Source organism: Calonectris borealis, chromosome 5 (genome assembly GCF_964195595.1).
Source record: "Calonectris borealis chromosome 5, bCalBor7.hap1.2, whole genome shotgun sequence".
In the NCBI taxonomy this organism is placed as follows: Eukaryota; Metazoa; Chordata; class Aves; order Procellariiformes; family Procellariidae; genus Calonectris; species Calonectris borealis.
The window spans coordinates 14,259,120-14,285,060 of record NC_134316.1 but is presented as its reverse complement, the minus strand read 5'-3'; the positions used below and the strand labels follow the sequence as shown (position 1 = coordinate 14,285,060).

At 42.5% G+C, this 25,941-nt stretch overlaps 1 protein-coding gene across 3 annotated transcripts in view; it reads left to right on the top strand.

Annotated features, from left to right (window-relative positions):
- EVL (Enah/Vasp-like) overlaps nt 1–25,941 on the top strand; it is a 161,220-nt gene that overhangs the window by 84,383 nt on the left and 50,896 nt on the right. For all 3 annotated transcript variants that reach the window (XM_075151096.1, XM_075151099.1, XM_075151097.1), the window contains exon 3: nt 6,590–6,767. In XM_075151096.1, the coding sequence (XP_075007197.1) occupies nt 6,590–6,767 (178 nt within the window). The remainder of the gene's footprint in view (nt 1–6,589; nt 6,768–25,941) is intronic.

Here is a 25,941-nt window from a genome sequence, read left to right as displayed (position 1 = left end):
GGAGCCGGGGCACCAGCACCTCTCAGCTGCCACAAGTGTTAAATTGACCGATCTGCTCATGGAAATGCAGATGATGTCCCTCAGCTGTCAGCTGTAATGACGCTTGGGCCAACTGGAAAAGGTAGTCAGGTTGCTTACTAGAAGTGTTAATGACTTTTCTACACTGTCCGTATACACAGTCATCATTTTGAAAAAGGAAAAGCAGAGTAGAAATAGGTGGGGTTTTAGCACATCAGTTTTCAGCTCCTTGCAGTGCACTTATGAAACATCTGCCTTATCTTTTGCCACTGCTTTTATCCTTCTAAGTAGAGCAAAGGCAACATACTAATGTAGTTCCATTTAAAAAATAGAAAATGTTTTCTAAGAGAAATGAAATACAGTGGCTTCTAGTCAGTACTGCTTTGTAACAGGCCATGCCAGCTGTTTATTTTACATAGCGAGCAGGTGAATGTAAATGATTTTCATGTGAATACAATCTAAGATGGGTCTGAATAGCTGGTGTAAAACAAGCAAAAGTCATAAAGTCTACATATATATGTAAGGGAAACTATGTACCAGAGGTCTGTCTTAATCAGAGTATACAATTTAAAGAGTAGGATATATTAATAAGTCAAATCTTGATTTGTACTTTAAACATGTTTTGCATTAACTGTAATATTCTATTTGCTTGCAAATGTTCCTACTTATGAAGAGGCTGCATGCCATTGAAAAATCATCTCCATTCAGAAGGAAACAGATAGAAGAATATCTTTTTCTAGAGTTTAAAGACTAAAAATTCTCCCTCAAACAGACAAAAAAGTACAGGTTACCTTAGTCACTTAAAATTGTCTAAAAGAAAGTATTCACCTTAAATATGATAACAAAAATACAGTATTATGAATAAAGTAAATTCAAGACAGCGTAGCATAGTAGTATTAAAAGGAAAGTTCTGAAAGTCTCAAGATTCAGAATTTAATATATTTTGTATGAGTCTCACATGGAATCATAAGCTTGCTAGGCTTGCTAAGTATTTGCATTTAACAAGAACAAAAATGAATTTCAGTTAAAATAATTCTCTGTACAAGCCATTTCATGCTTGCTCTCAGATTGTGCTAAATCACACTGAAAGTGAGGTTTTAGTAAAAGCTGTTGCTTTGCCAGGAAAGCCATATTTTTTCTGAAAAGGACCAATCTTCAGCTAATTGTGATTTGGCATATAATGAAGCTAATGAAGCTACACAGATTTCCAAGAGTTGAGAAACTCGTTTAAAATATGTAGCACAACAATATCACAGAGGAACAATTTTAAGTTGTATTACATACTGTTTGGCAAGGCACAGACTAGAGTAATCTTCATGACTTCACCCTTGCCTGCCTTTAATGTTTCCCTTTTAATTTTTGTTGTTTTATATTACACCTCTAATAATCTCTCTCTTTAATTTTCATCCTGTATTTTTCTTCACATATCTTCTTCTATAGGCTCGTTTTGTTGTCTTTGTCTAGCTGCCTTTCTGTTTTTTCTAGCCCATTTTTGGTGCATGTCGTAGAGTTTATGATACTGTCTTACCCTGTTTACCTTATCTGTGTTTATCATCTTCTCTAGCTGACAGAGTCTAAGAAGTTCACCACAAAGTAATATGGTTTTTAGAGTGGCAGAACTTGAGCATCATTCTCACCACCGGGAAGTGGTCGCCCTACCTCTTGTTCTCCGTACGTGTCTGGGGGACGTGCCCATCGCGTGCTTGCGCAGTGCAGCAGCGCTAAGTTGCAGACCAGCAGTGCATGAATTCCCCTTTCTGCTCTGCACAGACGTGCACATTTGCATAGACTCATGCTGGCATGAGCAGTAATCTTCAGAAAAACAGAGGCAGACTTTTGGAGTAGCCACAGAGGCCAGAACTGGTTTGAAGCTAAGGCCAGATCAGTGTTACAATCGCTTGACGTCATGAGCTTTGATGTTTCCTTGCAGCCTTCATTTTCTCGCAGCCCAACAGTCGCAAGCAAACGGTTTACCCCTCTGTTGCGACTTGGCAGCCGTTGACGTAACCCAGCCTGTTGTAAGGGTGAAGTGTGTTAGCTTCAGGCACCGTGCAAGAAGTTCGTAAAGCTAAAAACAGACAAGTGGTCCATCTTTATGGCTTAGCTGACAAGCAGTAGCTCCCCAGTTCAGAGTCCCGATCAACTGGGGGTTTAAAATGATGATTTTGCTCAGCTCAGCATGATCTCATCACCGGAAGGCATGTGCTGAACAAATAGGCGGGGAGGAGGGAGCAAGTCAAAAGTGAATCATATCTCCTCAGGGTTTGGATATTGATGTGGCTACGAAGTGAATGTAAAAACAGGGCCTTGGGGAAGGTGGGACGTTTTACATTTGAGCCCAAGCCAAAACTGAAACGGGGACAGCATTCTTGAGATATAAACTAAACCACATTTTTTGAAAAATAAAGACCCAATTAATCACCGCTGTAACTTATTAGAAGTTGGTCAGGTTTGGGCCTGCTTACAGAAGTAAAGAATCTGGCCTCAACTGTAGCAGTTTTTAGCTGCTACGCCATATCCTCCCTGTTTTAGCAATCGTACGACTGCTCCCCACGAGAGGAGTCTGGGCGCTGGCAGCACGGCAGGCCCCGGGCTGATAACAAACTTCTGAACCATTTCATACTCCAGAGGAACAAGCAAATGTCTTGTTCTGGTTCAATAAGCAAGACTTGTGTGGGAGCTCCTCCCGTGATCTTGGTTGTGGTTACACTTCAGATGTCGTCCTGAGGCCCCCTCAGTCACTTCTAGCCCCGTTCCCGTGAGTCCTGTCAAACACCACCATCATCGCTGCTGACAATTTATAGCTCAGCAGCCTACAGACTGCCGTCAAAGGGAAGGGTCTCTTGTTTTTGAGCTTTCTTCATAGATCCCAAAATTCCCTGCCTGCCCCAGACAGCCTACACTTGAAACTGAGATGAAAGGGTGAGGAGACTACCAGGTAGAAGTGAAGCAAACCGGTTTTTAACGTTATAGTGATGGGAACATTGAAAGGTGTCAACATATTAATACTAGGCACAACTGGTCTGTGAAACTGGTCTGTGAAACTCCTTGCCATACGAGATCATTGAAATCCAGAATTTAAGAGGATTCAAATCAACACAGACATTTATATCAGTAACAAGACTACATTGTTTCAGGATAGAAAATAGTAAAAGGGGTTGGAAAAGAAAAAAATAGGTACATAAAATGTCATGTTTCAGCTTTTAAGGTAAACTCTGGGTGAAGAGTTATAGGAAGAACTGTTTGTTACGGACAAATCCATTACTTCTTTCTGCAAGATTTCCAGTAAGTTTCTCCAATTCTATTACAGACTACCACTGAAGATGAAAAGATGAACTGTTGGTCTGCTCAGCATGGCAGATGCTATCTTACTGACATACGAAGCTTTAAAGATCCCTTAGAAACGCCTGTAAAAAAACCCCTGTGCTCCACACAGGGAGACCTTCTTTATTTTAATTACTGCTCTGAAGCACTTACTTATCATCATGTGTCTTGCAGAGTCTCCACACCATCTGTACAAGATACCTTTGTGCACTCATTTTTAACAACAGCAGGAGAACCCCTCCTCTCTTTTCTGTTTTCTAGAAATATTAGCCAAAGGAGATAGAATGAAACTCTGGCTATTTTATGTTTCATTTCCCAGTTTTAAACTCTCTGGTTTGAGTTTGAAGATATTACGTGTTTGAAGGTATTACATGTTTGAAGGTATGACATGTGTAGGCATCCTGATGATTACTGAATGTCAACATTCAAATTCTGTCTTTATTTGACTGAAGGGATCAAACCCTCAGAACACAGTGGATTCTCTGAGTTCCTTGGGTCGATGTTCTGGAAAAGCAAATTTTGAACAGTTTACCTTGTCTTCTATTAAATGATTTTTGGCATAGGTTTTTACAATTTCTGTCTCTCATTATACAACTGCACTACACCCTCTGGTGCTCTTTGGACTTTAATAGTGCTGTCCTTTGAAACAGAAGATTCTTTTAGTAGGTGAGAAGTACTCACTGAGAAATACTCACTTTGCAAAGCCTGGTAGAAGCTCACAGTCTTTCTCAACATTTCCTCAAACATACTGGCTGTGCCTTCCCTTGGTTAAGCTACTCAGAAGTGGTTGGAAGACTTAAAAATTGGTACATGTTAAGACTGTTGGGTTAGTAATCCAGGCATGAGTCTACTTGATGCTCCAGAGACTCCTTGAGTGTGAGCAACATCAGTACAGGCTCTCCCAATGCTCAGTGGTGGAATGGGGGTGATGTCACCATTTTTCAAGAGAAAAAGGCTATCTAAGCAGTCAGCTATAAGAGTGAGTTCATGGCTTTGCTGTGACCGGAGCGACATGGTTTCCACGTCGTTCTGGTTGGTGTGGGTGGCTTCCCACACAGCATGCTGGCGATGCGGTTCCCATTTTCAGGGGACCAACTGTTGGGAGCCTGTGTACCAAATGTAGGCTGCCCTGCATCTCCCTTTGGATCACAGGTCAGGAATCTCTCTGTGAAATGTGGCAAAAAAAGCAGTGTAGGTCTGATTGCTGCCCAGTGCATTTACATGGAAATTTAATAATGCTGTTGGTTTGAGAGCAACAGTTGGACCAGATACCTGATGTTCAATAACCATCTGGATAATTTATGCCTAAAGCTAACTAAGTATTCAAAGACTATCTGCTATGTCACTGTTTAATGCTCGCTCAGGTAAGTAAATGCATTATAGAAATAGAGTATATATGTAATTGTCTACTGGTGTAGTGGCTTCTTTGCTGGTTTCCATAATTTTTTATATATTAATATAGTATAGTTATCAGACATCTGTTAACTATCTATATCAATGAGACAATGTCATCCTTCAAAAATAGGAATGTGTGAAAAACAATTTGCTCCTTATGTATTAGGTCATTAGCTCATCTAATGTTTTTCTGCCAATTTAAATTGGCAATCCACTGAAAAGTCAAAACTCAGAGCTAGGAGTCATTCATCTTTGAAATTAGTTTTAAAACTCTGCTTTTATAATTGAGAAGAATTTTCAGTCATCTAGCAAAAATATTGTTAATCTAATTAAATACGTTGGAGTTTTTTAGATGCAATAATAGTACTAACAGAAAACTTTCCAAAGTACTGGTCAGTCACTGCGAAAAAGATGTATTGGTAGGTTTTCTGGTGTGAGGGATCCACCTGTAACAATAAATACTGTGTATACAGCATTTATTTGTTACTGGCTCTCTGTTCCCTTGTCTTCAGTTGTTGCTCCCATCTTACCAAGTCCAGGATGGTAAGACTTACGCTAAGAGTGAGCTCCCAGACAGTGTGCACCAAGGTCCCTCCTCCTACTCCTGTAAACCAGGTCCAGCCCACCTAATTTACAGATGAGCCATACAAACTAGTTTGATGGAGGATTTCCATCGATTGGCTTTCAACGGGGACCAGGGATTGTTCTGGCTCTTGATAAAACTCCATCCAAAATAACTCCGTTTGTAGAGACAATCTCAAATATTCTAAACCAGATTTGCTATATTTGAATAATGAACTTCAGACTTTCCCTGCTCATAATTTTAAGTTTCTTTGTCCCTGGTTGCCTTCTGCCCCCAGCCTGTGTGGGCTGATGAAGAGGAAGCCTCCGTTTCCTACTCCTTCTCTGTTCTCAACTGCACTGTGCCTGTTCATGAGAACAATTATGATCCCTTCTGTTGGCATTTTGTTTCTTAAATTTGCATCACAACAGAGTGCCATTGTCAGTCCACAGATGGGTATCTCAGGGGTGCTGTCTCTGCCGTGGGTCCTTCTGGCTTATTAATGGTGCAGCGGACACTCCTGCCTCTCCACCTGCAGCTAGACCGGCTTACGCTTTTAGCATTGGAGGTTTCTGGTTGGACCCCAGGCGTACTGTGTAGCCGGGCGTCCCACGTGCCCTGCCCAAGGATAAACAGGGCATTGTATTTAGCAGATTAAATCAAAACATACAGAAACCCCCTTCTGCTGCAGTCACCCCTTACCTGGAAATTATAGCCTGTACAGCAAGGGAGGAGGTGGGAGAGGAAATAGTTGGTTGTCTGGTTTTGTCATTGCCTATCTGATTCTAGAGAAAAACCTCTCTCAACATAAGAAGCTGGTGGTGATCAGGCGCATGGGAGGAGAAAAGCAGAGCCGGTGCAATGAGTCAAACATTTATCTGCTGTAGGGCAGGGTTGGTGCCAAGAGCTCTGTCTGGCTCTTTTTCTGACAATTGTGCGTGATCATCCCCCAAAAGATGGCAACAGCTGCTGGCCCTGACTCCTGACATCTGTCTGCAGTATCTGCACAGCTGTACCCTGCAGAGGTGCTGTAGAAAACATGAGCAGGTAATAGATTCTGCAAAACTAGCTTGCAAGTCCCCGAGGCTGAATTGAATTGTTGTAAATCTCACTCCCAGATGCGGGTCTTCTGTCATCGAAACGCACACTGCCTTACCGTACGGCCACGTAGGAGCTGCTATATGAATTTCCTCTACCAATTTAATTAACCTTTACCAAAGGGTTGGATTTTTTTTCCCCACTGAAAATGGAACTATTTTTTAATCTTCACCCCTCTCTTTCAAAACACAGGTAGTGATTAATTACTCAATTGTGAAAGGACTGAAGTACAATCAAGCAACACCTACCTTTCATCAATGGCGCGATGCACGGCAGGTCTATGGCTTGAATTTTGCAAGCAAAGAAGAGGCTACCACGTTCTCCAATGCAATGCTGTTTGCTCTGAATATCATGAACTCACAAGATGGAGGTAAATTACCAGCCACTACGCTCTTTATTATCTGTGACATTTTACAATGCTTGTTATCAATCACCTAGTGCAGTTGTATTGGATAGTATGCCATTATAAAACACGTTATAATAAAAAAAGGTGGTCTCTGGTAGACAGCCTTTAGATCAGCATTCGCTGTGGAATGAATTGTACATGTTTTATTCACCTTCCTTCTAATTTTTCATGGTGCCTTAACTCACGATAGGAAATCAGTGGTTATTTGGCAATGCCTCAGGAGGCAGGTAGACCCACCGATTTACAAGGATCTGTGTATGCGTTGTGTTACATGTAAGATGCAGAATATAACTTTAAATAAACAGAAGCTAGAGTAAAATTAGCAACATTTTGTAAGGTAGAACTCAGAGCTGGTATTTCCAGTGTGTTGGGTGTCAGCTACAGCCGTTGGCTCTTGTGGGCCGGCTTTCAAAAAGAGGATTGTGTGGCGTCTCGGTTATTTCATAAGGTAAGATGCAAAGGCTTGTACTCTGGACGTTGGCTGATGTTGTTCCTAAGTACTATACTGACTGCAGTTGCAGTTTGTGGTGAAGCTTACTGTTCTGTGAACTAGCTTTTCAAGGGCCCAAAATAAAGTCCTGGTTTCTCAATGGAAACCAGTTTCTGGTCTGCGGTATCTGGATGAAGTGGTGCCCTCAGTAACACACCTGTGACCTCTCTGCAGCTCCTGGGCTGGGAACAGAATGCAATCCTTGTGTGGTGTCTTTTTTCTTACAAAATACACACCACAGCCCTATCTTCCTTTTGAAAACAGTGAGTCAAGGTTTACATCACTTGCTGCCGTCCAGGTTTCACTGCAGTGTTCACTGGCGATGGACAGCAGCTCGCTAGAGAGAGGTTTTCTCCTGACAACCTTCAGTACACAAATATGTCTTACTAAAAGGTGTATTTGTAATATAAAAGTTCATATTTTTTCTTTTGCTATTTCCATTCATCCTATTAAGCTGACAAATGCAAAAGTCATAAAAATCAAGAAAGGTCTGAAATTCAGAGCTATATTTAGAAGTACTGAGGACTGAATTCTGCCTTCTTCAGCTCGAACTTTTTCAGCTCTAGTTGTGCCACAGCAGGAGACTTCAGGAGGAAATACGGCCAACACTCACCAGTCCAAAACTCATGGAAGTCTGAAGAATCATAGAATCATAGAATCATAGAATCATACAAGTTGGAAAAGACCTCTAAGATCATCGTGTCCAACCGTCAACCCAACACACCATGCCCACTACACCATGTCCCTAAGGGCCTCATCTACACGTCTTTTAAATACCTCCAGGGATGGTGACTCCACCACTTCCCTGGGCAGCCTGTTCCAAGGCCTGACCACTCTTTCAGTAAAGAAATTTCTCCTAATGTCCAATCTAAACCTCCCTTGGTGCAACTTGAGGCCATTTCCTCTTGTCCTATCGCTAGTTACTTGGCAGAAGAGACCAACACCCACCTCGCTACAACCTCCTTTCAGGTAGTTGTAGAGCGCGATGAGGTCTCCCCTCAGTACTCCCCCTTGAGTACTGAGCTCTTTGGCTGCTCATATGTGCTTAACCCTTTTAGACCACCAGATGAGACTCCAAAATTTGGATTCTTTGACTATGGTCTTGATGTAGTAATTGGTTTAATGTCTATGATGAGTCTGCCTTTCTTCTGAAAGCCCTTATGTTTGGGGTTTCTTTTCCATCTGTCTCTTCCCATCAAAGGGAGTGGGGTTTTTGCAGGATTTTTAGGCTGTTTCAGGGAGGTGCCTTGTGGAATCATGAGTCTCAAGATGAGAATTTATTGCTCTTAGACGAAAATGAAAGAAATTATCTTAAAGTGGATACTTTAATTATGTTAGCTACTCCTAGCAAAGAACAACAGGTATTTTTAAGACAGTATGTTTGAGTACTTGATTAGATTATTAGCCTATTAGATTTCTGAGAAGTTTATGAATATACAGCAAATAATAATTTGTATTTTGGGGGGTATTCTCTTATTCATTTACTTAGGACACTGAAGTGTGTTAGATGCTTTACAGACATAAGATCCAGCCCATGCTGAAGAGCTTGCATTTAAAGTTTGTAGCTGTCACATAGACAGACATGAATTGGGTCACAGACGAAAGAATTTCCTACTTTCATTTCTAAAAAAAAATGATCTGGTAAACATTCAGTCTTCAACAACCCCTTTTCTCTCATACATAAAGTGTTAAAAGTTTCAAAGATTGCCAGTTGTCCCATTCTTTACATCTGAGCTTGTCAAAAACTGAAATCTGGTTTAAAGGGAATTTCACCATTTGTGTTTTTTAAAAAAACTCTGATTCTGTGAAACAAATTCCCAAAATATTCATTTTTATCAAAATTAATTTTTTTAACTACAAAATCTATTTCCATAAATATTTATCTTTAAAATTACATTAGCTACAAATTGGTAATAGATTATATTGAGGACTTTTATATCATCTAGGTTTCCCAGTTATTGCAATGATCTCCGCATGCAAGTTGACAGCAAAAGTACATAATGGATATAAGGTACAAAATGTTTTTTCAGAACTGCTCTTCTAGGCTCATATAGTGCATAAGCTTTTGTGGGCATGAATTAATGAAGATGGGAATTCACACAAACACATATATCCATATATCTTTTCAGGAACAGCCACTGTCTGCACACTCCATCCATTCTGCTGCCTGCGTGCTGCATTAGGGTTTGATTTTTCATATGGAAAAATCATTAGGAAAAAAATGTATTTATTATATCTACGCATCCATGTATTAAAGTTGCCCACGTGCTTATGCAGATGAATGACAGCTTTAAGGAGTGCATTTGTACGCACAGAACTGCTCACACACTAACAAAATCCTCAACCAAAACCAGAGAGTTAAACAGAGGTTCCCTCTGGCACATTCATCCTTAGTAGAGAATACCCTATCTATCTGCTAGCTCCACAGTTTGGGATATGCTACATGCACTATTTGGCATGTGCTATTTCTAATATTTATTTGTTTCGTATATTCCCCGCTGAGACATTATGATATTTAGGTGCTGCTAATCCTCCCGTAGTTGGATACAGATTCTGGCTTCCATGACTGCTTCTCCCTTCGTTCTACTGCCCACTTGCATAGACTAAAATTAATCATGGTAGACTACAGCAGAAAATCTGAGACTGCATCATATCTTCAGCAGATGTGGAGTCAGGGTACTGTAACTTTTGGGAAAATAACTAGTCTTAGTCACAAAGCAATGGTGTGGGTTTGTGAATGGCGCATTAAGCTGAATTAGTTTTAAAAAATGGTAGCAGTCTGTGTTTTGGGGAGTTGGAAATAATTTTTAGGCAGTGCTGACTTTAAAATGAATTAGTCACTTCAAATGAATATACAGTTATGAACTAGTATTCAGAATTACCTTACTGTCCCACTTCTTCACGAGACACTACGAGACCTGAGATGATTCACCACAGAGGTGCTGATCGCTCTGCACTGATTACATGGGACACTAGTGAAAACTAAACCGAGTGCTTTTTTAAATCCCTTCGTTAAATGGGCTGAATCAGATCCTAAATCCAGCTGCTGACTCACGAGCCTGTGTTAACCTGGATTGCCTGTCAAGATCATCCCCGGGGGAGGGATTCCTCCCAGGGGTCTGACATCCCAAAGTTTGGGAAAGTTGGGAGAAAAGCCATGGTCTAAATTTGCTGTCTAGTCATATTTCTGCAGTGGATGAACTCCTACTCTTACCCACGGGGAGGGGTGGCCATCTTCTGCGTGGCCAAATCTCAGTGCTGCAATGGGAGCCTCTCCCAGTGTGCGTCCTCAGGGTGGGGTGAAGCAAGCCTTGCAGTGCAGGAGCTGAACACATACTCAGTCTTGTGCTTTGTAACGATGCTAATGATCATGTTGGGAGTAATCTAAAATGAGATAAAATAAGACTAAAAAGAAAATAATATAAAAATTGTGTACCATCCTTCCTTTAGAGATTGACAGTTTTCTCACTGAATCACAATTGTTTACCTGCCAGCTTGTTTATATGCCTAATTACTTTGATTTCCTTATATGTCTCTTTAATCTGTTCTCCTTTACAATAAAAATGAAGAGCTGGTCCTGAGCCAGCCTGCAAGATGAGAGCAAATGATAACATTGACTTGCTCATTACCAATCTCTTGCTTACAGTACTTTAATGGTGTCATTTAGTAAGACCATTAGTATGACAAATGACTTCCCATTAAATTGGTTTTTTTTCTTATGGGAGTCCACTTTGTGAAGCCAGGCCTTTAACTGGCATGAGCTACCTGATGCAAGGAGTGTCACTGGCCTACCTTGTCACCTTGTCACCTGCAGCCAGGTTTCACTGGGGACAGAGCGTCACCCCTTCTTGCCCAGGCTGGACACCGCAGGAAAAGCATTTTGCACAGATCCTGCCCTCAGGCTGCTTGATGTCTGGTAAGCAGACAAGGTTCATGTTCCTTGGATTTAAATCCTCTTAGATTTAACAAATGCAATGACCGGTGGCAGCACAGCACAGTAATTGGAGCAGGACATAAGGTGAGGATATCAGTAAGCTAAAATGGGCAAGTTCTTCCCTGACATAATTTTGTAGGAAAGCCAGTGGTGCCCGTGATGAAGGTAACTCTTTCTGCAGGGCTCATCGGAGCCTGCACACTCAGCACTCCTCCCAGTGAGTGGTTACACTTCCCTGAGAGAGGGAATGAGGATATTTTTTCTCCTTTCTTGCTCACCAAATTGCTAGAGACGGGCAAAGGAATGGCTTCATGTCTTTCCCTCCTTATTTGCTCACTTAAGATACTGTCCTTGCTTCCCTGCTGGTCCCTGGCAGCACCTGCATGTTTCCATCAGAACGTTCTGCAGAAAGAGGCAGTGGCTTTGTGGCACTTGGCTTTGTGGCTTGGTGTGACCAACTCTGAGGGCATCTTGGGCTTCCATGGTTTAAAGACTTGGTACCTCTTGGAGAAGAATTGAGAGTCTGATACATGCAGCCTACTGGTGAATGCTGCCTATGACATAGTGAATATTACATATTATGGACTTTTGCTTTTCTTGTGATGTCTTTGCCCTGGGGACTTCGATAGTTATTGTTGACTTACAATGCAAGAAAATAATTTGTATTTCTAAACGTAAACACCATGAGCTGGCAAGCCTTATGCAGAGGGCTATGTTGAAGGGTTAGTCATAGTTGAAGAGGTCAGCTGCCTTATCTGACGAAGAAGGGAGCAGTTGGAGGAAAGCATGAAATAGTTGGGGAGAGGTTTGAAGAAAATGAGCAGTGATTTTTTTTTTCTTTTTTGCTTGTAAGAAAGCCTTTTTCTTGTTCTGAGTGTAAGTGGCTTACAGACCAGACGATCCAGACGTGTGGGTCACAGAGGATGCAGAGTTCAGCCCCATGCCTTCTGACACGGAGCTTCACGGACCCGGCTTTAACTCTGCAAGGAGGACGTTTTGGCAGTCAGACAGATTGCTCCTCACTCCTCTTCTTCTGATTAGCAGATCTCCTGGCTTTTCTTTTCCACTGTTGTGGATTATTTGACATGTATTTCTCCAGCCCCCTTTCCCATAAGTTGGATTTGATGAAGTTCTTCGGAGTTTGAGATTGTCTTCCATTCCTGCAGTCATTCTGCTCTTCTCATCCAGAAGTGACTGCGTTTCCGTATTGCTGGGAAGAAGTTCCTTGGAAAAGTACTTTAAGCCCTCCAAAATAAGGGGAGAAATAGAAGAATAAAGCATTGCTTCATCAAACAGCAGATAAACTGGCAGTATATAGCATACATTCTCTCTTCTAGTTAGATGCCCTAAGTATTTGCAAGGTTTCTGTCAGTGCAGGATGTGTGTGAAGATTATGGTGCACTGGATTTCAGATTAAAATCTACATAATTTTTTTAAATAGAATTTTGTAATGTTATATTCAGTTCGTTTTTTCATTAGAATTTTTCCAACTAGTCCCACGTCTCTCGATATTTCAGTGGCACTGAAGTGTAACTGCTGGGAAAGTCAGTCCGCTGCATTCATCTTCTACAATGCAGTGACTGTTTTATTTGATAATATTGCCCCAAGACTTCCCAGCACCACAGAGGACACAGTGTGGGAAGACAAAAGACTGCATCTTCATTACAGTACTGCATAATACATAAAATAACTCATCAATAATGGAGGGGACCCACCACAGAACACAATGCCCACTTGCAGCCAGCTGGTTCCAAAACCGTGCTGGTGTAAAGAGATCCGTGCCCCAATCGAGGCGCCTCGCGTACTGTGCTGTGGACTCCTTTCCCACGCTATCATCAGGTGTGTTGGTGCAGATTATAAACCACTAAGATGGTATATTCTGTGCACCTTGTACTTTTAAGCGTGCTAATAACATTTAAAGACCCGTGTAACCTCGTACTGTGTAGGCATTGCAGGGCCGTAAGCATTCTGCTGCAGGTCTTTTAACTAAATCATACCAGAAGTTGTGCCTATTTATAATGTAGGCATAGAGATCTTGTAAATAACAAACTTCTATACTTACTAGTGTAAGTATGATCTATGTGGTCAGACACCTAGTGCTAGCCAAAATAGCAAGCCACAGGCAATGGTTAATTGGGTGCATGTTAAAAATACAAAAAGCCTTTGCTTCTTTAAAAAACAAAGCTTTCCCAAGGGAATAAATCTTTCCTGAGTGACATCTTCCAAAAGCACCAGAGAAAGGTTTAGAGAAATAAATTTCACAATTTTTCCCGCCTCGTGCCTACTCCAGTTTCAATATAATCTTTAGTCGCTCAGAAATGCTCTGCAGATAGGGCAGTTTCTGATCTAACTTGCTGTGCTTTCTAAGTCAGTGAAGAGGGAGGGAAAATTCAAGTAAGATGATGAGCTTTTTCCTTTTGTCTGCTGCATTGCTTTATCACTGGAACTGTTCCAGAAAAATCCACCTGACTTATAAATAATCTTTTAGTATATTGCTTACTATAGGAATAAATTCCTTCCTTCGCGAACTGGACAGAGATGAGCTGTTACGCACCAAACAAGGTGTGAATTTTCTTGAGCAACCAGTGCCCCACCACATGTTCGGTGGTTCCCATCTCGGGCCGACCCTTTGAGGGCAGAAGTCCCTTGCTACCACAGCTGAAAAACACCAGCTCAGGCCATAGTAGCACTTGTTTTGTCTTGCTCCCAAAGCGCTTCCTTACTGTGCTGATGGAGATAACAGTCCTTATACAAGCCCAATGTCCACGTTTCCAAAATAACCAACACTTCTCCTCCTGGAATTATGGGCACTTTCCTTGCAAGCTTCCCCTGCCTGCAAAACTGCTCAAGTGCCCTCTTCTCAGATTTACCTGGATTTCCTGGGATGGATATATGACATTTCTAAGAACTTGGGTACACTTCATAAGTTGAGTTCACGTTAAGAGAAACATGTTTAAAACTAGAACTGGAAGAAGTTGGCCCAGCCAGAAGAAGCAGTGAGTAAAACTGGTTGATCTTCCGTGTTAGCTTGGCTCCAGCTGAGTGGAGCACAGGAGGTGAATTGCTTCACTCATGAATAGATAAACTGGGATTACAGACTCCTTTCAGTGTTAGAACTGTAAATATCATTGCTATTATTCATCTGTCAGGAAGTATCAAACTGTTATTTAATTATTCTGCTCTATAGAAGTAGGCATCATTTTTTTCGATTCAGTTTTTCAGTCCCGCAGATGGTAGGGATCCATGGCAGAAAGTTTTCCAGGGCAGTGAAGTGCTCTCCCAGTGTTATGCTAATAAAAACCCATGGCATGTTGCTTGTACGCGTCTTAGCCATTTTCTGCAGGACTCTATTATATCCCTGCTTAGAGCAGCGGCAGCGCCGGAGCCGCTGTCGCACGTCTAGAACAACAAAAGGTGCCTCTGTTCTTTGAAGAGCATAACAAATCTAACGGCTCTTGAATCTCTCGCTGATGTTTTTTGCTGTGCTAAATTCTTCTGCACTAAATGAAAAACACTTCAGGAAGGAAACTGTGTGGGGAGAAAACTGTTGAGAGAGTTAAGAGACACTTGCGCACGTTGAGAGCGAAGACTTCTGCTAGCGATATTCCCTAGCACCATTGCCCTCAAACCCTTTTTTTTCTGAAACTGGTACAAACTGGCAAAGTTCCCGGAGCTCAGTGGTAGGAGATGCAATGCGGCTTTTTCACTAGACTACAAGAAGTGGCAGAAGACTATATTAGCTTAGAAAAACAGTAATTCTCAGAATTTAAGAAGTCCAATAGTTTATGTGCAAGCAGTGTAGGCCAGATTTTGGCCATTATTCATTTGGAGACCATTTGTAGGGTGTTTCCTTGGTGAATATAGCTCTTCATCTGGCAAGGGCTCCTTTTTGGGGAGTTCAGTCTGGACAATACATACACCATGCCGTGTGTCAAGCCACGGCTCTGACTGGAGCTCAGCCTCGAGCCACAGAAGTGCGAAAGCTGCCTTGCCCCAGGAGATGCCGTGACTCAGAAGCAGCTCCGTGTCACCCTCCCTCCTCTGCTTCCTCTCCTCTCCCCCGGGGGATGTGCCAGGAGAAGGAGTACCTGCCGCCAGCCTACACCAGCAGCGCCTTGCTAGCACCCTCCGGGTGCAGCTCCTGGGGTGGGCGGTGGGCTCTGCCCTGACTCTGCCCCTCTGCTCTGCGCAGGCAGTGAGCAAAGGGGTGGTTTTACACCCCAGTCTGGCTTCTTACCTGCTGCGTAAGCACCTCGTCTGTGCTTGGAGTCCACAGCTCTTCAAAAATCTGAAGCATATGAGGAGCAAATGGCTTTTTGTGATGAGAACAGTATTTTTCTCTTTAGCTTTTCCAATGCCATACTTCGGCGTGTCAGGTCTCAGTGCATTTTGCTTTGCTCAACAGTAATAGACTATGGGACATTTATTTATTGATTGAGCATCTGATTTTTTTCAGTGAAAGAGAAATTGCTCCTTGGAAGAGATTTGATTTTTTTTTAGAAAACTTCTTTCAGTTTTGTGCTCATTTTCTGTCATTCTTAAAGTGCTTCGATATTTGGTGTCCTGGGGTCTGTAAAATAACACGACTTCAGTTATGTCAGAACAAGAATTGCTTTTTTAAGGCAGTTTGTCTTCTTTTTCAGACCCTGCATGAGTCAGAGGTGCTGTAATTCCACACAGAACAACGCTCTGTTTACCTCTGTATGTACACTGACATCCCACTCCACTCTTCAGACTGATTCACACTATTTTTAAAGTGGAATATTGGTATAGTTCATATATATAATGTCATAGTGTAGGCTGAAAAGAACATTCTGTGATTTTTTTCTCACTAGAGGAAAAGAGGAGAAAGAATACTGCAAATAAATAATTTTAAATACTGTAAGGGATGCCCTCATTCTTAAAAGAAAAAAATGACCAGGCAGTATGCTGTGATGGTAGTTACACTGATCCAGATCTGCAAAGACTGATAACTACCAGTAGGCATTCCTAACCTGAATCACCAAACCCAGACTGATTTTTAAGACAATGCTGTGCTCCTTCAAATACTGTCTATTTTTGGAAAGGTAAACTATAGAAACTTCCAAGAGATTGTACGGAAAGTGACATCTCCAGCTTTCTGCAGCATTAATAAGTATCCGACTATGCTTAACACAGGAATACGTATTGTATTAATTTTGAATCATCTTGCAGAAATGGTGCCTTCTGATAATGATGATGTTGTCTAATTCTAGTGTTATTCCCCTCCAAGTACGTATTTTATACTATTCGTGGGTACCCTATGCTAATTGTTGGGTACTGCTAATTTATATCAGCGATTAACTTGAGATGAGATACACAAATGTGTAGGGATTAAGATATGTTTGGGCTTATTAGTTGCTGAGCTGTCAAAAAACTTGGTCCTTTTTTTATTTAGTAGACTTTCTGGGTTCCCAGCTAAGAGCCAGATCTTACAATAGTTTGTCTCTACATATAATTCTTACACTCCCCTAGCTGTGATCCCACTCCAAACAAGTAACAATTGCGTGACCATGATCCTGCTGTTAACTGGCGTAGAAACGTAGGCATCTGTAGTACAGGTTTTGTATCTGCGCGGGGCTGTCTTTGTGGGCAAGGAACAGTAACAGATGCTCCTGGGACATGCGGTTGCATATTTTAGGTGTCTCTATCGGGCACCCCTAGGCAAAATTCAGCCTATTTTTCCTCTCTTTTTCTTCACTGACTGTAAAGGATTGCTGCTAAGAACCCTTCTGTGGTTTATGACAATTTTGCTATGATCCTCTCCCGAACTTTCTAATTAATAGATTATTTCTAATTACGCTATAATTAATTAGTAACTACAATAATAATTAAACCTCTAGTTTAATAATAATAAATTAGGGATCCGGAAACTAATGCGCGTAAGCCGTGTTTTTAGTGATGCTCCATGGATTTCCCTGGGACAGTTAGTGAGAACTCGCAAGAATACGTGTGTGTTGTGTGCGTCCATCTGTGTGTGTTCATATGAGCAATGCACATCGGATTATCACTTCTCTGACTGCCTGGGCTTTGCAAACAGATGGTCTTTGTACATGCAAAATTTTTGATTTTATACCGGAAGTGAACTCGGGAAGAAATTCACAGGTATATAGATGGAAGTCAGGAATAAGTTGCTGGGCTGAGAGGATTTTTCATGTGTAATCAAAATAAAATTAATAGTGGTTTGAATTTTGTTTTTAAACTCTGCTTTCACCATGTGCCATAGTTCACATTCAGTGAAACATGTTCCTGGGCAAAACACAGAGCGTTTAGGACCGGGGGACTGAGCGGGGACAGTCAGTGGTGCAGCTGAGGCGGTAGGGCACAGCTCTGCAGCCCTCTCCGACGGCAGGCGCAGCTGAGGGGAAAGTCTACTGCTTAATGCCAACCACCGCGTGAATCGCCATACGCTGCCGCCAGCAAAGCATGTAGAGCAGCTTCTGCTGCTGGCTGGTAATCCCCGGGGAGCTCACACAAAGTCTATTAATTGCCTTCTTAGATGACTCCGTGCTGTCATCCAGCATCTTATTTTTCACCAAGTCAGAGACCCAAAAGCTGTAGGTTTTGTGGCGTTCTGGAAGCAGAATGTCAGACCCTTATGGAAGTGACTGTTGTAATTTCTCCAGTTAATCCCAATGAAGCAATACAGCTGAAAATGGGATTCATTTAACTGAACTTCAGCCACGTAAATGCTAGACATCTAGTCTACAATAATTGTATAGTTTCCTTTCCACTCCAGGGAGCGAGGGTGGCTCGCCTAGAGTTGATGAGCGTGGATGTAGTCCTGTGCTGCTGGCTGGTGGCTCAACAAACTGCACAGTCCCTGCGACACAGCAGGGAGCGAACCACAACTGCGATAAAATGGAACTATCTCGGGTCGTCCTGCAGTTCAGGAAGGAAGTAATCTGCTAATAGGTGGTTTTAGTTCACGAAGCGCTTAGCCTTTGCACTTGTACGTGCTCAGCTGCACAGCTGAGGAGAAGGGAGCGTGATTCAGGTCTTGAAGGTGCACTTAAAGATCTGCTCCAATTCTACTGATAAAAAAGCCAAACCCTGCAAAGCAATCACCGTCAATCTGATTTGCATGGATTGCTTTATCTGTTGGTCTTGATTAGTATTCCGGAGTGCTCTACAGAAAACATCAATTTTCATTCCATTTCCTCCACTGCTGGTATCCAGGGCCTCCCTCTGGTGCTCAGTGCAGTGTCTGGAAAACTCTGTGCATCTTCGCCTGTGCAATACAGCATGGTATTAGAAGTGGAAACTGCAGGCACAGCAATGTAAGGGAGAAACGTAAGCCTATTTTGTTCCCTAAACAGAAGGAAAGTAACAGTAGTTCCTTACTGTACTGGTTTTGCTCTATTTTGATGCAAGCCTATCCTCTATGCCAAGGGAGAGAATCAAGTGCTTAAATGAGCCCAGGTTTCCAATATTGACCAAATCTTACATCAGAGGCCCATCTTGTGCTCTTCCTAATCTCCCCAGAATCTCACTGAGATGACAGTTTCAGGACCGGTCCCTTAGCTCTCAGTTCTGGTAGGTGGGATCCGAGGGTTGTGCGGTGGATGATGGCATTCCAGCAGCATTGCCTTTGCTGGCACAAGTACATGCTCAACGCCTGCAGTTTTACCCTGGCTTAGACGTGTGAAGAAGCGTCCTCCTCTGTTGTCTGCAAAACAGTGCTTCATTTCTTCACTCACCTCTCAAGCAGTGAACACCCTAAGTGTATCTGCTGCAGGTATCTATGTGGCTTAACCAAACGCTTCTGAATCCTCTGAGAAAGCACCTGTGACTGCCAGACTAGAAGATGTTGCCTAGACACCAGTCCTTATACATGGGCCAGAGAGCTGATGCTCCGTAGCCAGTAGGACTGACACCCTCCGAGGGAGACCTCAGCTCAGTGTGCTCACTTTACTGCAGCTGCAGGCTCAGCCTCTGGCCGTGCTACTCAGTGCTTTTCTCTCCCATCTCCAGGGCGTTCCTCCCGAGTCTTCCTTTCTTATGTCTGTCGCACTTCCTCCTTTATGGAGACAGCAGAAGAACATCAGCATTTCCATAGACAGGAATATGTCCTAATATCTTCTCTTAGCTTAAGCAATGACAAGCTCCAAAGGCAATTTCCCCTGGTCTGCAGGTGAGCGCTGAGCGCCCTGATCCACCACTGCTCCTAATCTGAAGGTCCAGTAAGAGAGGGGAATATGCACTGACAGAGACATCCATGAAGGAATAATTTCTGTACTAATGGCATCCTATCCCAGCAATATAATTAACCAAATTTTGTACTTTGCAAAAACAGGTACCCAGATTATGGGAAAAGTGAGTTCTGTTTCAACTTTGTGTAGGAAGATTGTGAATTTGAGGCCAATGATTACAGAGGCCTGATGTACCACAGCCATCCAGGCAACAGCTACATAGAGGATTATATTTTAATACATAATCAGTGGAGCTATCACTCTTTTACAATGGGGACATGACTTTATTTTACTCTAAGACCATGCATAATTCAATGTATGGAAGTCCTTTTTATTCTGATCTTATGCAAGACTTGGAGGACATGAGAAGGAGCCAAGGGAATTACAAATTTTATTCTTCTCAGTTTCTAGCGGTGTTCTGCAGATTGGCAGAATGCTGCTGTGGGGAAGCTGAGAGGCAGCTGGCTTAGAGGTGCTTTCCAAAAATATGCCCCCACTGCAAGAGTTAAACAGAAGGCGCAGTTGTAAAACTGCGTCGCACATGGAGGCTGCGGGCTTCTAAAGTACTGCCCAGGAGACAATGCAAGAGAGACGATCCCAATGTGTAAAGCAGAAATTTTAGAATCAGTTATTTGTAGTAGGTGACAATGAGCTATGATTTGTCATCTGCAAGTCTTCTCTTGTATAACGTTGTCTAAGCAAATTAGTGTAAATATTGTAAATGGCTTTCTGCAAGGAATGCAATGTATTATTGTGAATAAAAATGCTGTTAGGGATAAATCTGTTGTTGTATTAGTATTTGAACTGACAATATGTACATTGACTGTGCTGAGAAACTTGCCATTTAAAGGTTTGACAGCTGGAGACATACACTGGGAGAACTGGGAAAAGAGTAGGACCTCTTGATCTGACATTCAAATCTTGTTTCTCTTGAAAGAGTGTGAAGAATAGGAATGGTGAGGTGGGAGGGAGCCAGCCATATAGACATTAGAGAGTATTGTTGCTATTTTCAGAAGTGTCTGGATCCCCACAGCTAGCTATGGTAAGCTAATGTTCCCAAATCCCTTGTTCCTGGCCAACACAGGCAAAAATCTTGCTGCAGGTTTGCTCAAACTTTTGTCTTCTGTGGTCATAGACTTCAGATGGTAAGTTCAGATTCTCAGTACCGAGATAAAACTTAACAAGAGGTGGGATCTGGTAGTAAAATTCCCAGGGTGCAATGCCCAGAGCTATCATTCTGGGAAGGAGCAGCCTTAAACACAGACGTAGCTGGCTGTGTGGCTTCTCTCGCTGCTGTCGGTGTAGCTGTTGCAACACAAAAGTCAACATACGGTGTGACAGTGTCTTTGCAGCAGGTGATGTTGGTGTTGTTCGTACCTATTGCTAATGATGCTACTTGGCTGCTTGCTAGGAGGAAGAACATTATTCAGCATTGACTGAGGAGTATCTTGGCTTTTTTCACACCTTTAAAAATAAACACGTGGTCACAAGTCATTGAGATTATCACCTCTTTTGACTGCTTGACCTTGCTAAATGTGAATTGCTGGTTCTTGTGAAGAAATGGTGCGTTTCCTGCAGCGAGGCAGAGCGAGGAGCAGGACTGCAGGTACCCGCGTGCCAGGCTGGTGCTTTGTGGACAGGAGTAGGAGGACGTTCAGAAGGTTGGATATTGTCAGTAATCTGTTTGAATATGGATTGTCCTGAAATTCAATGGATGTTCAGTTCTAAAGCATTTTAGTTTATGGGATATTTGGTTTTCCTTTTTTCGGCATACCATAGGCAACCGGTATTGGCATCCACAATAGAAATGACTCTGCACGTTTGGATCTGGGTGCTTAGGTTCCCCTGCATCATTTACAAATACATACATTTCAATTTCACTTCTCAAGATGCTTTGCCAGCAAATCTTACGGGATCCTTGCTAAATGCAAAAGAGAACACTTTGAATCAGCAAAACAGCAAGGCTAACTGAACTCAGATGAAAAGAAATGAGCCTTTCGGTGTCCTCCGGAGCCTGCCAAATCACTAAGTGCTGCTGATGACTAATGACACACCATTAGGGTGGCACATCTAATGCAAAGGCTGGCAAGAGTTAGCATGCAGAACGCCGCAGGAGGGGCACCCTTGAGCGGGGATGGAGGGCTGGATAGATGAAGGGAGCCATAGGGCAGCGGCAACATGCGAGCTGCTCCCTGCAGCGCTCTGGAGACGCGTGGCTGAAGCGTGTGGATAGGTTTCTGGATCTGCGGTGGAGGCAGGAAGCACTGGGAGAAAGCTTGGTCCCCGTAGAGTCAGCAGCAAAACTCCTGACTCTTTGAGATAAATGAGGAATTTACCCCTAGTTTGTGAAAGGAAGAAGGGTTTGAAAAGCGTGACAAAGGTGAAGATCCAAAGAGAAGCATGCCTCATGTTTTCTGTTGATTATTTCATTCCTCATCTCTCTGACCTTTCTGATCACTCTAAATTTAATATTTAGACTTCAGGGCTAAAGCTTGAACAATAAACATAGATACTTCTCTCTTCAGGCGAGCTGGCATTTGATTCCTTTTTTTTGCTATCTGCTGTAACATTCCTGTAAGCCCAGAGTAACTGCATTTTTTTGACTGTTATTGCAATGATTTTCTTACAGATGAGATTGCCCCTGGGCAGCTTTTCATTATCTCATCAGCCCGAGAGCGCACCCCCCAACTGCATTCTTACTGCTTGTCAGAATTTACTGGCATGTCCAGAAATTGCCCAACTAGGGTCGTGGTCTATATATTTCTTGTCTTAGATCACATTATTTTGCAGTTAGATCTTTCAACACCGGCATATTTTTAAATAACGTTTTCCCTGACGCTGCAAATGGTGCAGAAAGTTGCAGGCAGATGGCCGCTGAATTGAACTGTTAGAGTTGGGGGCAGGGGGCTGGGTCAGCAAGCCTTAATACACAAGGAAACTATTTTTACGGTGCTACATTGAGAAACGATTGCAAAAACCTCAACAGTGCAGAGATGTGTCCTTGGTCATGCTGTAAAGGTCAGCGTCGGCTTGCTGGGTGCATCAGTGGGGGCTGAGTGTGCAAGCACTGCTCCAAAGTCTGTTTTATGGGCAGGTTTTCTCACGCATTTCACTGGCACGGCTTATATTTGTTCTAGTTTCTCTTCCAACTTCTGAAGTTAAATTACAGATACAGCAACAAACAAACTGTGTGTTTCTTCTGGAGCAGTCTTGAGGCGCATCAAGCCTGGGGAGCTCAGGAGCTCACTGAGAGGTCTGCACCAGGCATGAGGTGCTTAAGTCACCATTTCATCAAGGCTGGGAAAAATGTTTTCAAGGGTTTTCAAGGTTCTTTTAACAGAAACCAAAACTTTTCCCCAGAAATGCATTACATCTGATTGTACTTTTTATTTTACTAAAATCCAAATGGAACTTTTGACCTTCCTGAGAAGATAAAGTATGTATTTTTAATTTGAAATTATCTTTTGTTTCACTTTTCTTTTCAAAAGCACATATAATAATGTAAAATACCATATTTGGTTATCTTGAAGGCAATAACAAAATCCCAGCTTTCCGATTCAAAATAAAGAGAAATTCAAACTAAACATTCTTTTCTGTTTCCATTTTAAAGCTCAAATTCAAGGTAAATTAAAAAAAAAAAAACTAAAAAGAACCATTTTGTTTGAAAAGCTGAAATGAAACATTGTGATTTTTTAAAAGAAAAGGAATATCTTTTATTCAGAATAAAAACCCCCATAAATTTCTGTGCAAATTCACAAACTGTTTTTAAATTAAATTTTTAAATTTTACCTTCAAATTCTTTTTGCACTGCTGCACTAGAAACAGTAATGCAGTAATGATTTCTGGTCAGCAGTATCTTGAATTACTGGATTTCACATTATTTTTATTATGGGTTATTTTTAGCGTTAAGATTCGTTTATGGCTAACATGAGAACAGTAGCTATTTAAACAAAACTGCATAACATATTGTCAGCTTTCACACTACATAAATTAAACAAATATTTTCTCATATTACATGAGAAACAGATATAGTAGGGTGTTTGGGGTTTTTTATCATATAAAATGGTTCTGAAAGTGTCTTTTTTCAGTGGTAGTTTTGAGGAGAAACTTGCAATATTTGCTAATATAAAATTGAGGAAATATGTAAAACAAGGAGGAATGTGGATGTAAGGACCAGAAAGCTGTGCAAGCCAGCCTCCCAGCCATGCCCACATGTGACTGCCCAGGGCTGTCCCTGCTTCTGGCCTCCCTGTTTCTGGGTGCAGCATGGAGGCAAACACATCATTTTTGGGCGCTACTTCTGGGGCTGCTTGCGTTGTTTTCCCGTGTGTTCCTTATAAGCGGTTGTGCTAATCAGCTGATTTATGGGTTTCATTTTCCTTGTTCTGCAGCACTGGAAAGGAATGACGACGTCTCTGTTTTCTGTTCATACGTGCTTTAAAATTAGCTGGTTTTGTTTTTTCCCGTTTAACCTTGGTTAGAGATTTTGAAATGTTTTTTCCTGGGCTTTTCTCACGACGTTTCAGTCTTCTCACTGAGCTCAGTGCATACAGAAGTTACAGTTAAATCTTAGTTTCTTTCTTTTTTTAAGCTGGGGTGTGTTTTTCCCCTCATGCAAGTTCCTATTAATACGAGAGTGCTTAAGGATGAACTGTAGTTTCTGGGGCTTCTGCCATCATGACCCAAGTTGTTTGGGGTTTGCCCTCTCCGATGGGTTTGTCAACAGAGGTGGTCGACCTGAGCAAATTTAAATCAATCTTTTTTCTGCCTGTCAGTGGTAGAATGGTCTTCTGGTGCTTTTACTTAAGTGTTCTGTTCATGTTATCAATTACTTTTTAAAAAAAAAGAGCAAACCCAAAATTCGACCTGTTGATAGGGTGAAGCATTGTGCCTAAGCCAGCTTCTTTCTGCACAGCGGAAAAAAAATGAAACTCTGGTGTTTTGAGGTGGTATTTTTTCACAGCATATACAGTTCCCCTAAAAGGCGATGCTTTGGGAACCACCAGGAATCGGGTGGTACATTTTTCTAGGGCTCGGTGTACACGGCTCGTAGTACATGGGAAAAGAATGAAATCCCCCCAAAATCATAGTCATATGGCCAAACAATCTGATAGCCAGGAGTCCTCGGCATGAAACTGTCTCTAAAAGAGGGCTAACAGCTGCACCTTGTGGGCTTGGAACGCCTTGCAGAGATTAAGGAAAGAAGCCCTTTGTCATGAGACTCTCTTTCATTAACTGACTTTCAGAAGTTATTGGCAGGGCTTTGTCTTGTCAGAATAGATCTTTATTTTGGGCTAGTAAAGATGAGGGCACGTTTACAATGATGACTATGTAGAGAGAGTATTATTTAAGGATTTCTATTCATTTGCATGTCAGATTAAGGTCCTATGCCATTCCCTGTGTGAATTAAGCACAGATAGCAGTTATGAGAGTTACGAGCTTTTCTCATGGATTTCGATGTTGAATTGCAGTGGAATCTTATATTGTCAGGTGAAAGTGCCCACTCCCATACATTAATATCCTTTTATATTTGGAACGGATCTAAAAACAGATAACACATTGTATATGCAAATAATGAGCCACCAGAGCCGTCATCCCAACTCTGAGCAGAGCAGGTCTGGGGTGGTGTGAGCCCGCGGGGCTGTCCCCCCGGCACCTCGCAGGTCTGCAGCAGCAAGGTGGACCTGGACGTTTGGAGCAAGTTCTTGCCCCCAACGGCCTGCCCAGCCCCTCTGCAAGGTGTGATCACCCGCGCCAGGAGTATGCAAAATGTTGGTGAATTTGTTCCTGAAAATCTGTGGTAAACCAACGCAGTATACCAACATACACCAATTTTAATCATAGAATCATAGAATGGTTTGGGTGGGAAGGGACTTTTGAAGATCATCTAGTCCAACCCCCTTCCCGAGGCAGGGACATCAAGCACTGGAACAGACTGCCCAGGGAAGTGGTTGAGTCGCCATCCCTGGAGGTATTTAAAAGACGTGTAGACGTGGCACTTAGGGACATGGTTTAGTGGTGGACTTGGCAGTGTTAGGTTTATGGTTGGACTCGACGATCTTAAGGGTCTTTTCCAACCTAAGTGATTTTGTTATTCTGTGATCTTTCACTAGCTCAGGTTGCTCAAAACCCCATCCAACCTGACCTTGAACACTTCCAATGATGGGGCATGCACAACTACTCCGGGCAACCTGTTCCAGCACTAACTGAGTGCACTGAGCTGCAAAGTGCCAGGTGCACGTGCTGCTTTGTAGGCACCAGACCTCTCCTCCAGGCATAGGATGGAGCCATCTCCCCCATCCTGCTTCATCAGTCAGAGCCCATGGGCTCGTATCCTCAGTCCCAGGGCCCAGCTCTTGCTGCCAGCCACCCTCTGTCCCCATCCCGTGCCCAGTCCCTGCAGCAGGGATTGGGGGAGCCCCCCTGCTCTTCCACACCTGCCTGTGCCGGTCCCTCTCCTGCTCTGTGCCCCCCGCCCCAGTTCAGCCCGTCTCCCGCAGGAGG